The sequence below is a fragment of the Oncorhynchus keta genome, chromosome 14, assembly GCF_023373465.1.
Source record: "Oncorhynchus keta strain PuntledgeMale-10-30-2019 chromosome 14, Oket_V2, whole genome shotgun sequence".
NCBI lineage: Eukaryota > Metazoa > Chordata > Actinopteri > Salmoniformes > Salmonidae > Oncorhynchus > Oncorhynchus keta.
Window position 1 is genome coordinate 35,745,776 of NC_068434.1, and position 15,480 is coordinate 35,761,255.

General features: G+C 44.7%; 1 protein-coding gene across 4 annotated transcripts in view; it reads left to right on the forward strand.

Moving 5' to 3' along the window:
- LOC118393317 (phosphatidylinositol 4-phosphate 5-kinase type-1 beta-like) overlaps positions 1 to 15,480 on the forward strand; it is a 114,476-nt gene that overhangs the window by 61,712 nt on the left and 37,284 nt on the right. For all 4 annotated transcript variants that reach the window (XM_052461671.1, XM_052461672.1, XM_052461673.1 and 1 more), the window contains 3 exons: positions 3,571 to 3,688; positions 8,516 to 8,668; positions 8,867 to 9,163. In XM_052461671.1, the coding sequence (XP_052317631.1) occupies positions 3,571 to 3,688; positions 8,516 to 8,668; positions 8,867 to 9,163 (568 nt within the window). The remainder of the gene's footprint in view (positions 1 to 3,570; positions 3,689 to 8,515; positions 8,669 to 8,866; positions 9,164 to 15,480) is intronic.

A 15,480-nucleotide genomic window follows, 5' to 3' on the forward strand; every position in this document is an offset into this window, starting at 1 on the left:
CGCGGGGCCAGATGGATTACCAGGACGTGTACTCAAAGCATGCGCAGACCAACTGGCAAGTGTCTTCACTGACATTTTCAACCTCTCCCTGACAGCGTCTGTAATACCTACATGTTTCAAGCAGACCACCATAGTCCCTGTGCCCAAGGAAGCGAAAGTAACCTGCCTCAATGATTACCGCCCCGTAGCACTCACGTCTGTAGTCATGACGTGCTTTGAAAGGCTGGTCTTGGCTCACATCAACACCATCCTCCCGGATATCCTCGACCCACTCCAATTCGCATACCTCCCAACAGATCCACAGATGACTCAATCTCATTTGCACTCCACACTGCCTTTTCCCACCTGGACAAAAGGAACACCTATATGAGAATGCTGTTCATTGACTACATCTCAGCGTTCAACAGCATATAGTGCCCTCAAAGCTCATCACTAAGCTAAGGACTAAAATAAACACCTCCATCGGCAACTGGATTCTGGACTTCCTGACAGGATTCCCCCAGGTGGTAAGGGTAGGCAACAACACGTCTGCCACGGTGATCCCAGACACTAGGGCCCCTCAGGGGTGTGTACTTAGTCCCCTCTTGTACTCCCTGTTCACCCACAACTGCGTGACCAAACACGACTCCAACACCATTAAGTTTGCTGACCACCAACAGTGGTTGGCCTGATCACCGACAATGATGAGACAGCCTATAGGGAGGAGGTCAGAGACCTGGCAGTGTGGTGCCAGGGCAACAACCTCTTCCTCAATGTGAGCAAGACAGGATCTGATCGTGGACTACAGGAAAAGGCGGGCCGAACAGGCCCCCATTAATATCGACATGGCTTGAGAGTTTCAAGTTCCTTGGTGTCCACATCACCAACGAACTTTCATGGTCCAAACACACCAAGACAGTCATGAAGAGGGCATGACAACACCTTTCCCCCCTAGGAGACTGAAAAGATGTAGCATAGGTCCCTAGATCCTCAAAAGGTTATACAGCTGCACCATCGAGAGCATCCTGACCGGTTGCATCACCGCCTTACAGAGAGTAGTGTGTACTACTGGGGCCAAGCTTCCTGCCATCCAGGACCTATAAAATAGGCGGTGTCAGAGGAAAGCCCCAAAAATTGTCAGAGACTCCAGTCACCCAAGTCATAGACTGTTATTTCTGCTACCGCACGGCAAGTGGAGCGCCAAGTCTAGGACCAAAAGTCTCCTTAACAGATTTCACCCCCAAGCCATAAGACTGCTGAACATTTAATTAAATGGCCAACGGACTATTTACATTGACCTCCCCCACTGCGGGGGTCGTGGGATGTTCCCCAATGCTGGAAAGGGGGCCCGAGTGAAAAGGTTTGGGAACCCCTGCAGTAACAGAACAGCAGTGGTTTTTGACTCAATCTCTCCTTCTCTCTCCTTCTCTCTCCTTCTCTCTCCTTCTCTCTCTTTCTCTCTCTTTCTCTCTCTTTCTCTCTCTCTCTCTCTCTCTCTCTCTCTCTCTCTCTCTCTCTCTCTCTCTCTCTCTCTCTCTCTCTCTCTCTCTCTCTCTCTCTCTCTCTCTCTCTCTCTCTCTCTCTCTTTCTCTCTCTCTCTCTCTTTTTCTCTCTCTCTCTTTTCTCTCTCTCTCTCTCTCTCTTTCTCTCTCTCTCTCTCTCTCTCTCTCTCTCTCTCTTTCTCTCTCTCTCTCTCTCTTTCTCTCTCTCTCTCTCTTTTCTCTCTCTCTCTCTTTTCTCTCTCTCTCTCTCTCTTTTCTCTCTCTCTCTTTTCTCTCTCTCTGTGTGTCACTGGCATTGGCTGTCACTGGCATCGCCTGTACATCTGACATTGTTTATCTGCTGTAACTTGTCTAGTGTTCTTTTCTCGAACAGTACTCTAGTTCTGCTCTGCGTGGATAAGACACTTTCATTGCTGTGTGTGTTTGTGTGCTCTTTCATCTAAATGGTTCTAATATGAGACTATACCTTTTCAGTCACAGCAGGCAGCACATAGCTCTGTGCAGCTGGAGGTCATTATCTTTGCCACACACACACACACACAGCGTGATTTCGTTCAGCAGTAGGCTGATGATCACACCTATTTATGTTGAGGCTGTAGCCTGTCCTGTTACTGGGTGGAAGCACTGGGTGGAAGCACTCTCTCTCAACAATCTGGTTTCTCTCTCTCTCAATGGATTGAGATTTAGGATGCAGTGTGTTGGCGTGTTGTTACAGGATCATCTGGAGCTAATCACCCAGTAAACCTCCTGTATTCTGTTCCACCTGGCACGGCTACAGGTTCGTACCGAAACAGGCTCAGTCTATACGTGAGCCATGTCAGCCGCTCATCAAAGAAAGAGAAAGAAAGGACAACAGAAATGTGTGTTATTTATTCTCTCTCTCTGAGTGGTCGTGTGTGTATCAGCAGTTAACCCCTTGCTAGAGAGATGCCAGAGAGATGGTCCGCACACACCTGCAAAGACTTTGACCTGAAGGGCCCATGTTAAGTCCTTAGTGAAGTGGACGCCAAGGAACTTGAAGCTCTCAACCCGCTCCACAAATGACCTGTGGATGAGGGCGTGCTCTCCCCTCTTTCTCCTATAGTCCACGATCAGCTCCTTGGTCTTTCTGACGTTGAGGGAGAGGTTGTTGTCATGGAACCACACTGCTAAGTCTCTGACCTCCTCCCTATAGGCTGACTCATCGCTGTCGGTGATCAGGCCTACCCTACCACCGTTGTGTCGTCCGCAAACTTGATGATGCAGTTGGAGTCGTGTGTGTGGCCATGCAGTCGTGGGTGAACAGGGAGTACAGGAGGGGGCTAAGTACACACCTCTGAGATGCCCCGTCTTGAGGGTCAGCGTGGCGTAGGTGTTGTTGCCTACCCTCACCACCTGGGCACGGCCTCCAGGAAGTCCAGGATCCAGTTGCAGAGGGAGGTGTTCAGTCCCAGCTTCCCCAGCTTGGTGATGAGCTTGGAGGGGACTGTGTTTGACGTTGAGCTGTACATGAACAGCATTCTCAGATAGTTATTTCCCACTCTCGTGGGAGAGGGCCGTGTGAAGTGCAACTGAGATTGCGTCATCTGTTGGGGCGTTCTGTGAAATTGGAGTGGATCTAGTGTGTCCCGGGATGATGGTGTTGATGTGCGTCATGACCAGCCTTTCAAAGCAGATAAATGACGGATGTGTTTGTGCTGTGGGCTCAAGGTGACTGCAGACTGCCGTCAGTGAGTCTGTGGAGAACCCCATGCCTTCTCTCTGTCTATGGACACAGATCTCATATCATCATATTGCTGGTCCACTGTGTTACATGGTGTTGTATTATTGTGTTCTATGGGTGTTGTTTAGGGTAATCGGAGACATGCTCTCTCGCCAGGCTCTGGACTCTAAACAGGGCTGTGTGCCACTGGTTCATCTGGCTTGCTATGGGTAGCTGTACTTAAAAGACATCCTCCAGCGATTTTTTAAAAAACTTTTACTGTTGAAAAGCGATATCCCGAGTATAAATACAGTATAAACACGGAGGTGTGTCTCGCTTGTTTCTGTATGTGGGGATATTCTAACTAACTGTTCTGTGTCTTTGTGTCCGGTGGGCCGTTTCCATCAGCGAGGGGAGCAACCTGACACCGGCTCACCACTACCCAGACTTCCGCTTCAAAACCTACGCCCCGCTGGCCTTCCGCTACTTCCGGGAGCTCTTCGGGATCAAACCAGATGACTACCTGGTAGGTCTAAACACTGCACCTGGTACACACCAGGTACACTCATAGTCCACACCTGATTATGGATTGAGACACATCCCGTAGGTTAGAGTTCATCCTACCTATCATGTAACTTTCACCAATCAACTCATTGGGATCAGTGGTGACTAAAGTGTATGGGAGTGTAACTAGAGTTTTACAGAGCAGTGGTTTTACCCTGTTCTACCTATCCAGCTGTGGAGGTGGAGATGGGGGTTGGGTTTGGGGGATGAGGTAATAGTTGTGCTAATTTCATTATGATTGGTTTAATTGCATCCCCTGCACATTTAAATGAAATCAGGCTATAATTTCCCAGAGGGTCGAGGTGGGTGGATGTGTGGCGGCGTGTGTGCGTGTGAGAGTGCGTGTATCAGCAGTTAACCCGTTGCTAGAGAGATGCCAGAGAGATGGGCCCTTCAGGTCAAAGTCATTACCACCTCTCTATTATTACACTGTCATTATCACTAGGACAGGTAGATCAGAGGAGAATACACCATGGAGTTTCAATATGCAGCACTACCATATAGAATATATAACATACTGTATGAGCAGGACCAGCTATTATCTGCATGATCTATCTATATGTTATTCTACACTCACATTACTTTTCATTTGAAATTATTTTCTACCATTCTTTTCTATTATGCCATAGCTTTAGTTTCGGATTCACGTACTTTACTCCAAGGCTGTTGTACCCTCCTCACGACACAGCTCTTATGAATGCCCTGACACATCCTGCATTTGTGATCAGTCGTCATTGCTATCAGACAAAAGGCTACAGGACAAGCAAAGAAAGAGTGAAAGCCAGAGAGAGCGAGATGGAGGGAGGGAGAGCGAGATGGAGGGAGGGAGAGAGAGATGGAGGGAGAGAGAGATGGAGGGAGAGAGAGATGGAGGGAGAGAGAGATGGAGGGAGAGAGAGATGGAGGGAGAGAGAGATGGAGGGAGAGAGAGATGGAGGGAGAGAGAGATGGAGGGAGAGAGAGATGGAGGATGGAGGGAGAGAGAGATGGAGGGAGAGAGAGATGGAGGGAGAGAGAGATGGAGGGAGAGAGAGATGGAGGGAGAGAGAGATGGAGGGAGAGAGAGATGGAGGGAGAGAGAGATGGAGGGAGAGAGAGATGGAGGAGAGAGATGGAGGGGAGGGAGAGAGAGATGGAGAGAGAGATGGAGGGAGGGAGAGAGAGATGGAGGGAGAGAGAGATGGAGGGAGGGAGGAGGAGAGGAGAGGGAGATGGAGAGAGAGAGGAGAGGAGGGAGGAGAGATGGAGGGAGAGAGAGATGGAGGGAGGGAGAGAGAGAGAGATGGAGGGAGAGAGAGATGGATGGAGGGAGAGAGAGATGGAGGGAGAGAGGGATGGAGGGAGAGGGGGATGGAGGGAGAGGGGGATGGAGGGAGAGAGGATGGAGGGAGAGAGGGATGGAGGGAGAGAGGGATGGAGGGAGAGAGGATGGAGGGGGAGAGAGAGATGGAGGGAGAGAGGGATGGAGGGAGAGAGGGATGGAGGGAGGAGAGATGGAGGAGGGAGAGAGAGAGATGGATGGAGGGAGAGAGAGATGGATGGAGGGAGAGAGAGAGAGAGGATGGAGGGAGAGAGAGAGAGATGGATGGAGGGAGAGCGAGAGATGGATGGAGGGAGAGCGAGAGATGGATGGAGGGAGAGCGAGAGATGGATGGAGGGAGAGAGAGAGATGGATGGAGGGAGAGAGAGAGATGGATGGAGGAGAGAGAGAGGAGGGAGAGAGAGAGATGGAGGGAGAGGGAGATGGAGGGAGAGAGAGAGATGGAGGGGGAGAGAGAGATGGAGGGAGGAGAGAGAGAGATGGAGGGAGAGAGAGAGATGGAGGGAGAGGGAGAGAGAGATGGAGGGAGAGGGAGAGAGAGAGATGGAGGGAGAGAGGGAGAGAGAGATGGAGGGAGAGGGGAGAGAGAGATGGAGGGAGAGAGATGGAGAGAGAGATGGAGGGAGAGAGGGAGAGAGAGATGGAGGATGGAGGGAGAGAGATGGAGGGAGGAGGGAGAGAGAGAGATGGAGGGAGAGGGAGAGAGAGATGGAGGGAGAGGGAGAGAGAGATGGAGGGAGAGAGAGAGAGAGAGGGAGGGAGAGAGAGAGAGAGATGGAGGGAGAGAGACAGAGATGGAGAGAGAGAGAGAGATGGAGGGAAAGATACTGAGGAGTGAAGCGAAACACTGTCGTAATGTGTCCCTGTTGATTATGCATTTATTCAAACACAGAAACAACAACAGAGATGAATTAAGACAGAACACACACACCACTCAGGGTCCTGAATGCAAATGCAGATACATTGTGGATGCGTTCATGCTGTGGGCTCAATGAGTCTGTGGAGAAACCCATGCCTTCTCTCTCTCGCTCTCTCGTTGTTTCTCTCTATTAGAACACACAGCTCTGTTTTACTGCATTATCATTAAACATCATCACTATTCCACCTTCACTGACTTCCCCTGGTCCTTTGATTTCAACGCAGAGGGGGTTCTGTGTTAGAGCAGGGCTTTTATGTTAATGTGGAGAATAACGCCACAGATGTTTTTGGAATGATTGTCCTCTACACAGGTTCTATTGCCAGAGGCCCATCTCATGTAAGCTAAACTGGAAATGTTCTTTTGCGCTTTGTTTGTGAAGGTTCAACTGATAAACACACACGAATGCTGGTGGAAACAGAATACATTCACCCTTTGCCCTGAGGCCTATTGTATGGTCTTAGATAACCTCTGTGGAAGTAATAAAGCTGAATGTGTGGTTTGTAAAAGCTGAGTGCACAGAATTACGGAAAGTACTATACTGATGCCATACCCTCAATGAACTATTGACCACCTGTCTACAGCCAATCCCAGCAAAACAGACCTTTCACTCAGTGTGTGTGTGTGTGGAGGAGATGGGGGAGATGGGGGGGTGTGTGTGTGTACACGCGTGTGTGCGTGATAATGATATACCGCACCATAAAAGCCGCACACCCATCTCTGAATGAATGAAACTGTATGTTTGCTTTCCAGACCACCCTTATTGGCAACGTAATCCTTTTTAACCACAGTAAACGGGTGAGGGGTTAGTAGTTTGTCCATGGTAGAGGTTGTGCTTTATAAATCAGCAGAGAACATTATTTCCCTGAGGATTAGGCAGCGAGTTCAATGACCATAGGAGTTATCGAGCAGCACAAACAGATCTGGGACCTGTGGTTGTACAGGCATACTAAACCAATTTTGTTATTGTTTTTACAGGCATATTAAACCCGTTTTGTTATTGTTTTTACAGGCATATTAAACCCGTTTTGTTATTGTTTTTACAGGCATATTAAACCCGTTTTGTTATTGTTTTTACAGGCATATTAAACCCGTTTTGTTATTGTTTTTACAGGCATATTAAACCCGTTTTGTTATTGTTTTTACAGGCATATTAAACCAGTTTTGTTATTGTTTTTACAGGCATATTAAACCCGTTTTGTTATTGTTTTTACAGGCATATTAAACCCGTTTTGTTATTGTTTTTACAGGCATATTAAACCCGTTTTGTTATTGTTTTTACAGGCATATTAAACCCGTTTTGTTAATTGTTTTTACAGGCATATTAAACCCGTTGTGTTATTGTTTTTACAGGCATATTAAACCAGTTTTGTTATTGTTTTTACAGGCATATTAAACCCGTTTTGTTATTGTTTTTACAGGCATATTAAACCCGTTTTGTTTTGTTATTGTTTTTACAGGCATATTAAACCCGTTTTGTTATTGTTTTTACAGGCATATTAAACCCGTTTTGTTATTGTTTTTACAGGCATATTAAACCCGGCATAAAGGCATATTAAACCCGTTTTGTTATTGTTTTTACAGGCATATTAAACCCGTTTTGTTATTGTTTTTACAGGCAGTTTTGTTATTGTTTTTACATATTAAACCCGTTTTGTTATTGTTTTTACAGGCATATTAAACCCGTTTTGTTATTGTTTTTAAAACCCGTTTTGTTATTGTTTTTACAGGCATATTAAACCCGTTTTGTTATTGTTTTTACAGGCATATTAAACCCGTTTTGTTATTGTTTTTACAGGCATATTAAACCCGTTTTGTTATTGTTTTTACAGGCATATTAAACCCGTTTTGTTATTGTTTTTACAGGCATATTAAACCCGTTTTGTTATTGTTTTTACAGGCATATTAAACCCGTTTTGTTATTGTTTTTACAGGCATATTAAACCCGTTTTGTTATTGTTTTTACAGGCATATTAAACCCGTTTTGTTATTGTTTTTACAGGCATATTAAACCCGTTTTGTTATTGTTTTTATTGTTTTTACAGGCATATTAAACCCGTTTTGTTATTGTTTTTACAGGCATATTAAACCCGTTTTGTTATTGTTTTTAAGGCATATTAAACCCGTTTTGTTATTGTTTTTACAGGCATATTAAACCCGTTTTGTTATTGTTTTTACAGGCATATTAAACCCGTTTTGTTATTGTTTTTACAGGCATATTAAACCCGTTTTGTTATTGTTTTTACAGGCATATTAAACCCGTTTTGTTATTGTTTTTACAGGCATATTAAACCCGTTTTGTTATTGTTTTTACAGGCATATTAAACCCGTTTTGTTATTGTTTTTACAGGCATATTAAACCCGTTTTGTTATTGTTTTTACAGGCATATTAAACCCGTTTTGTTATTGTTTTTACAGGCATATTAAACCCGTTTTGTTATTGTTTTTACAGGCATATTAAACCCGTTTTGTTATTGTTTTTACAGGCATATTAAACCCGTTTTGTTATTGTTTTTACAGGCATATTAAACCAGTTGAGTTTTTCTCCTCAGTACTCCATCTGTAATGAGCCTCTGATTGAGCTGTCCAACCCCGGGGCCAGCGGCTCTCTGTTCTACCTGACCAGCGATGACGAGTTCATCATTAAAACCGTCCAGCACAAAGAGGCTGAGTTTCTCCAGAAACTTCTCCCAGGTTACTACATGGTGAGTAACTCACCCAACCTAGTCTGCTTTTCCTATATAGTGCACCACTTTTGACCAGGGCCCCATAGGGTCTTGATCGAAAGTACTGCACTATGTAGGGAATAGGTTGCCATTAAATGGACGCAGACCTGGACCCAGGCCTATTAAACAAACCCTATTCATCAACTAACTGTATTCCACCTCTCTCTCCACACGCAGAACCTGAACCAGAACCCACGCACCCTGCTGCCTAAGTTCTACGGCCTGTACTGCATCCAGTCTGGAGGCGTCAACATCCGGCTGGTGGTGATGAACAACGTGCTGCCGCGCTCCGTCAAGATGCACTACAAGTACGACCTGAAGGGCTCCACCTACAAGAGACGTGCCTCCAGGAAGGAGAGGGAGAAGGCCTGTCCCGTCTACAAGGACCTGGACTTCCAGGACATGCATGAAGGGCTCTACTTCGACGCTGACACCTACAATGCCTTGATGAAGACCCTGCAGAGAGACTGCCGGGTAGGTGTGGACTGGGACAGCTGTCTGTCTGTGTCGATCTCTGTCTGTCTGGGTGCCTCAAGCTCCGACCTTGCGGTGGAACCTCGCGAAACTATGTTACAACACTGGCATGAGTACCAAGAAAAGTAGATTACACAGCTGGTTTGAATGTAATGCCACAATTCAAACTTGTTAGATCATCCCAGTATTACAAAGCATCAAAGCAAACATATGGCGGAAGCAGTTTTAACAACAACAACAAAACAGGAAATGCATTTTCTTCACATTCTTTCAGTATTGTATGCAGGTTATAGTGTCATTCTGGCTTTTCCTGTCATCCTAGAAATGGAAAGGAGAAGTGCTATCAGATGAGATGGTTCCTGTGACTCATTTCTAAGGTCTGCTCTTTTCATCCCCACACACTCTGGACTTAAATGGCCAAACTTCTTGTTATGTCACCCTTTGGACATTGGGTCAGATGCCAGAACTAGAGAAGGGCACAGATTGTATTTGGCATGGGAATCCAGTGAAGTACTGGGACTCGTTCTGTCTATGGGAAATCAGCAACCTCTCCCCTTCACATAGGATACAGATGTGGGATCTTAATTTGATTACTCTTTTGTTGATGAGAATTTTCCTGGAAATGCAAACTTCTAGTATATTCAGCAGGAACTTCAAACTTCTAGTGTATTCAGCAGGGACTTCAAACTTCTAGTGTATTCAGCAGGGACTTCAAACTTCTAGTGTATTCAGCAGGGACTTCAAACTTCTAGTGTATTCAGCAGGGACTTCAAACTTCTAGTGTATTCAGCAGGGACTTCAAACTTCTAGTGTATTCAGCAGGGACTTCAAACGTCTAGTGTATTCAGCAGGAACTTCAAACTTCTAGTGTATTAAAGGTTTAAAAAGGGTTCTAAAGTTTGTCATTTCAAATTTAACATTTCAGACTTGATTTGCCTTAACCTGAAATGCATCAACTACATCGCTACATAAAATGTCCATTAATTATAATCCACATAATAATTCACATTTCCTGTTGCTGCAGAACTATTTTCCTGCTGTAGCAAACTTGCTCAGATTAAAATCCTACATCTGTTCTCTGCCACCTTAGTGAACACACTCAAATAGTATACACTACACGCGCGGCACATATGTACACTAATGCAACTATACGCACATGCACCACACACACAGACAAACACTTCCACTCTTCCACTTCATACCCTGCCACATTGAATTTAAGCCAAGAACAGTGTGCTTGTGATTGTAGGGTTGGACGGTGTGTTTTGAGAAAGGGGACAGTGTCTTTCTGCAGTGTTTGGCACTGGGAATGTGCGTTTCCACGGTTGGTTCCTTGGGAGCTCTGTGCTCTGTTTCAGTTCCATGACAGTTTTCCAAACATTGAGTGTGATTAAGAAATGTTCCCAGCAGCGTGAGAGAGGGAGAGAAAGTAAGAGAGAGCACCACTCTAAAGATAGGAGGCTGCATTCCAGTCTATTTCAGAGCAATAGCCAGATTGTCCTGTCTAATCTAGTGAAGTGGTGGGATCAGAGCTGTTGTTTAACAGAACAATAGGAGCCAGGAGCTACTTTACCACTCCTAAAATGTACATAGACCAAACAGGACCATAACAAGTCAACTTAGAGAACCAAAGGAGTGCATGTTGTAGTTTTTCCTTATCAGCTGACTCAAATGAGCAAGTCATCAAACTTTGATTTGAATCAGCCGTGTAGCGCGAAGACAAAAAGACTCAAAATATTCATCCCTTTATGTCCCCAGGGACAGAACCACTGGTCTATGACACGACTACATCTATCTCTGTTGTCATTGTGCTCCGTTCACACCGACACGACCTGTTGGTGAATTGAAAATGGAGTTGGTGGAAACAGGAAAAAACACATAAAAAAACATCTAATGTGGACTGCCTCAGGTGATGACCATATAGATGGTGTTTATAAAATGATTGACAATGGTGAATGGCCTTATCTATTACAACATGTATCAAATCACCTCAACTATCTCGTACCCCAAGCACATTGACTCGGTATTGTTATTGCTATTTTATTATGTTAGCACCATTAAAAAAGGAAATACTAACTTTTGTGCTTTTTAACTCTGCGTTGTTGGAAAAGGGCTCCTAAGTCAGCATTTCATGGTAAAGTCTACACCTGTTGTATTTGGCTCATGTGACAAATAAAATGTGATTTTTATTTGGGCTAGCTCTGAGGTGATGACAGGGCATACAGTTGAAGTCGGAAGTTTACATACACCTTAGCCAAATACATTTAAACTCAGTTTTTCACAATTCTTGACATTTAATCCTAGTAAAAATTCCCTGTCTTAGGTCAGTTAGGATCACCACTTTATTTTAAGAATGTCAAATGTCAGAATAATAGTAGAGTGATTTATTTGAGCTTTTATTTCTTTCATCACATTCCCAGTGGGTCAGAAGTTTACTTACACTCAATTACTATTTGGTAGCATTGCCTTTGAATTGTTTAACTTGGGTCAAATGTTTCGGGTAGCCTTCCACAAGCTTCCCACAAAAAGTTGGGTGAATTTTGGCCCATTCCTCCTGATAGAGCTGGTGTAACGGAGTCAGGTTTGTAAGGCCTCCTTGCTCACACACACTTTTTCAGTTGTGCCCACAAATTTTCTATAGGATTGAGGTCAGGGCTTTGTCATGGTCACTCCAATACCTTGACTTTGTTTTCCTTAAGCCATTTTGCCACAACTTTGGAAGTATGCTTGGGGTCATTGTCCATTTGGAAGACCCATTTGCGACCAAGCTTTAACTTCCTGACTGATGTCTTGAGATGTTGCTTCAATATATCCACATGATGCCATCTATTTTGTGAAGTGCACCAATCACTCCTGCAGTAAAGCACCCCCACAGCATGATGCTGCCACTTCCGTGCTTCACGGCTGGGATGATGTTCTTCGGCTTGCAAGCCTCCCCCTTTTTCCTCCAAACATAACAATAGTCGTTATGGCCAAACAGTTCTATTTTTGTTTCATCAGACCACAGGACATTTCTCCAAAAAGTATGATCTTTGTCCCCATGTGCAGATGCAAACAGTAGTCTGGCTTTTTTTATGGCGGTTTTGGAGCAGTGGCTTCTTCCTTGCTGAGCGGCCTTTCAGGTTATGTCGATATAGGACTCGTTCAACTGTGGAAAAATATAATTTTGTACCTGTTTCCTCAAGCATCTTCACGAGGTCCTTTGCTGTTGTTCTGGGATTGATTTGCACTTTTCGCACCAAAGTATGTTTAATCTCCAGGAGACAGAACGCGTCTCCTTCCTGAGCGGTATGATGGCTGCGTGGTACCTTCAGGCGTTTGGAAAGTGCTTCCAATGATGAACCAGACTTGTGGAGGTCTACACATTTTTTTCTGAGGTCTTGGCTGATTTTCTTTTGATTTTACTATGATGTCAAGCAAAGAGGCACTGAGTTTGAAGATAAGCCTTGAAATACAGTCGTGGCCAAAAGTTTTGAGAATGACACAAATATACATTTTCACAAAGCTTGCTGCTTCAGTGTCATTAGATATTTTTGTCAGATGTTACTATGGAATACTGAAGTTTAATTACAATTGTTTCATAAGTGTCAAAGGCTTTTTATTGACAATTACATAAAGTTGATGCAAAGAGTCAATATTTGCAGTGTTGACCCTTCTTTTTCAAGACCTCTGCAATCCGCCTTGGCATGCTGTCAATTAACTTCTGGGCCACATCCTGACTGATGGCAGCCCATTCTTGCATAATCAATGCTTGGAGTGTGTGGGTTTTTGTTTGCCCACCCGCCTCTTGAGGATTGACCACAAGTTCTCAATGGGATTAAGGTCTGGGGAGTTTCCTGGCCATGGACCCAAAATATCAATGTTTTGTTCCCCAAGCCGCTTTGTTCCATCATGCTGGAAAAGGCATTGTTCACCAAACTGTTCCTGGATGGTTGGGAGAAGATGCTCTTGGAGGATGTGTTGGTACCATTCTTTATTCATGGCTGTGTTCTTAGGCAAAATTGTGAGTGAGCCCACTCTCTTGGCTGAGAAGCAACCCCACACATGAATGACCTCAGGGTGCTTTACTGTTGGCTTGACACAGGACTGATGGTAGCACTCACCTTGTCTTCTCCGGACAAGCTTATTTCCGGGGGCCCCAAACAATCGGAAAGGCGATTCATCCGAGAAAATGACTTTACCCCAGTCCTCAGCAGTCCAATCCCTGTACCTTTTACAGAATATCAGTCTGTCCCTGATGTTTTTTTTCCTGGAGAGAAGCGGCTTCTTTGCTGCCCTTCTTGACACTGGGTCATCCTCCAAAAGTCTTCACCTCACTGTGCATGTAGATGCACTCACACCTGCCTGCTGCCATTCCTGAGCAAGCTCTGTACTGGTGGTGCCCCGATCCCACAGCTGAATTAACTTTGGGAGACGGTCCTGGTGCTTGCTGGACTTTCTTGGGCGCCCTGAAGCCTTCTTCTCAACAATTGAACCGCTCTCCTTGACGTTCTTGATGATCCGATAAATGGTTGATTGAGGTGCAATCTTACTGGCAACAATATCCTTGCCTGTGAAGCCCTTTTTGTGCAAAGCAATGATGAAGGCACGTGTTTCCTTGCAGGTAACCATGGTTGATAGAGGAAGACAATGATTCCAAGCACCACCCTCCTTTTGAAGCTTCCAGTCTGTAATTCAAACTCAATCAGCATGACAGAGTGATCTCCAGCCTTGTCTTCGTCAACACTTTGTTTGGGATTCAGTTCATTTGCATGGCAAAGAGGGACTTTTCAATTCATCTGATCACTCTTCATAACATTCTGGAGTATATGCAAATTGCCATCATACAAACTGAGACAGCAGACTTTGTGAAAATTCATATTTGTGTCATTCTCAACATTTGGCCACGACTGTACATCCACAGGTACACCTCCAATTGACTCAAATTATGTGAATTAGCCTATCAGAAGCTTCTGAAGCCACAACATACTTTTCTGGAATTTTTCAAGCTGTTTAATGGCATAGTCAATTTAGTGTACGTAAACTTCTGACCCACTGGAATTGTGATACAGTGAATTATGTGAAATAATCTGTAAACAATTGTTGGAAAAATGACTTGTCATGCACAAAGTAGATGTCCTAACCGACTTGCCAAAACTATAGTTTGTTAACAATACATTTGTGGAGTGGTTGAAAAACAAGTTTTAATGACTCCAACCTAAGTGTATGTAAACTTCCGACTTCAACTGTATCTCATGTGGGAGGAGCATTAAGTTATCCCTCAACACTGATCTTAGGCCAGTTTTGCATTTTTAAGAAATTGTTGAAGTTGGTAATTGTGGAGGGTCTACTGATCCTAGAGGCTGTTGGGCATATGTTTTAACAGTGTGTGTTGTCCATGACAAGAGAGATCATTATAGTGTTCCCCTGTCTGCCTCCTGCCTCAAGGTGCAACCAGGATGTGGAGACAGAGCCACTGAGACCAGGAACAGGAACGTAGACGCTTCCTATTACAGGCATCCAGCCTTTGAAACCTTCGCAACGTTATAGCCTACGATGTGATTGTCAATGGCATTTGTTTTACTCCCCCACAACATGGCTTCCGTTAACCAGCTTTAGCTACTCTTGTTTTATTGGACACTCTGAGAATAGCTAAACTGAGCTGTTATTCCACAGCAAAAGACAAGTGGTGACTAATGAATGGAGTTAGTCTGCATGAGTAGCATGCTGTTAGGGGTGAATATATACCCAACAAAAATATAAACGCAACGTGTAAAGTGTTGGTCACATTCGCAAAAACGTGTATTTCTCTCAAATTTTGTGCACAGATTTGTTTACATCCCTGTTCGTGAGCAATTCTCCTTTGCCAAGATAATTCATCCTCCTGACAGGTGTGGCATATCAAGAAGCTGATTAAACAGTGTGATCATTACACAGGTGCACCTAGTGCTGGGGACAATAAAAGGCCACTCTAAAATGTGTGGTTTTGTCACACAACACAATGCCACACATGTCTCAAGTTTTGAGGGAGCATGCAATTGGCATGCAGACTGCAGGAATGGAATGTCCACCAGAGCTGTTGCCAGAGAATTGAATGTTAATTTCTCTACCATAAGCTGTCCCCAACGTTGTTTTAGAGAAACTGGCAGTACGTCCAACCGGCCTCACAATCGCAGACCACGTGTCACCACGCCAGCCCAGGACCTCCACATCTGGCTTCTTCACCTGCGGGATTGTCTGAGACCAACCACCCTGACAGCTGATGAAACTGAGGAGTATTTCTGTCTGTAATAAAGCCCTTTTGTGGGAAAAACTCATTCTGATTGGCTGGGCCTGGT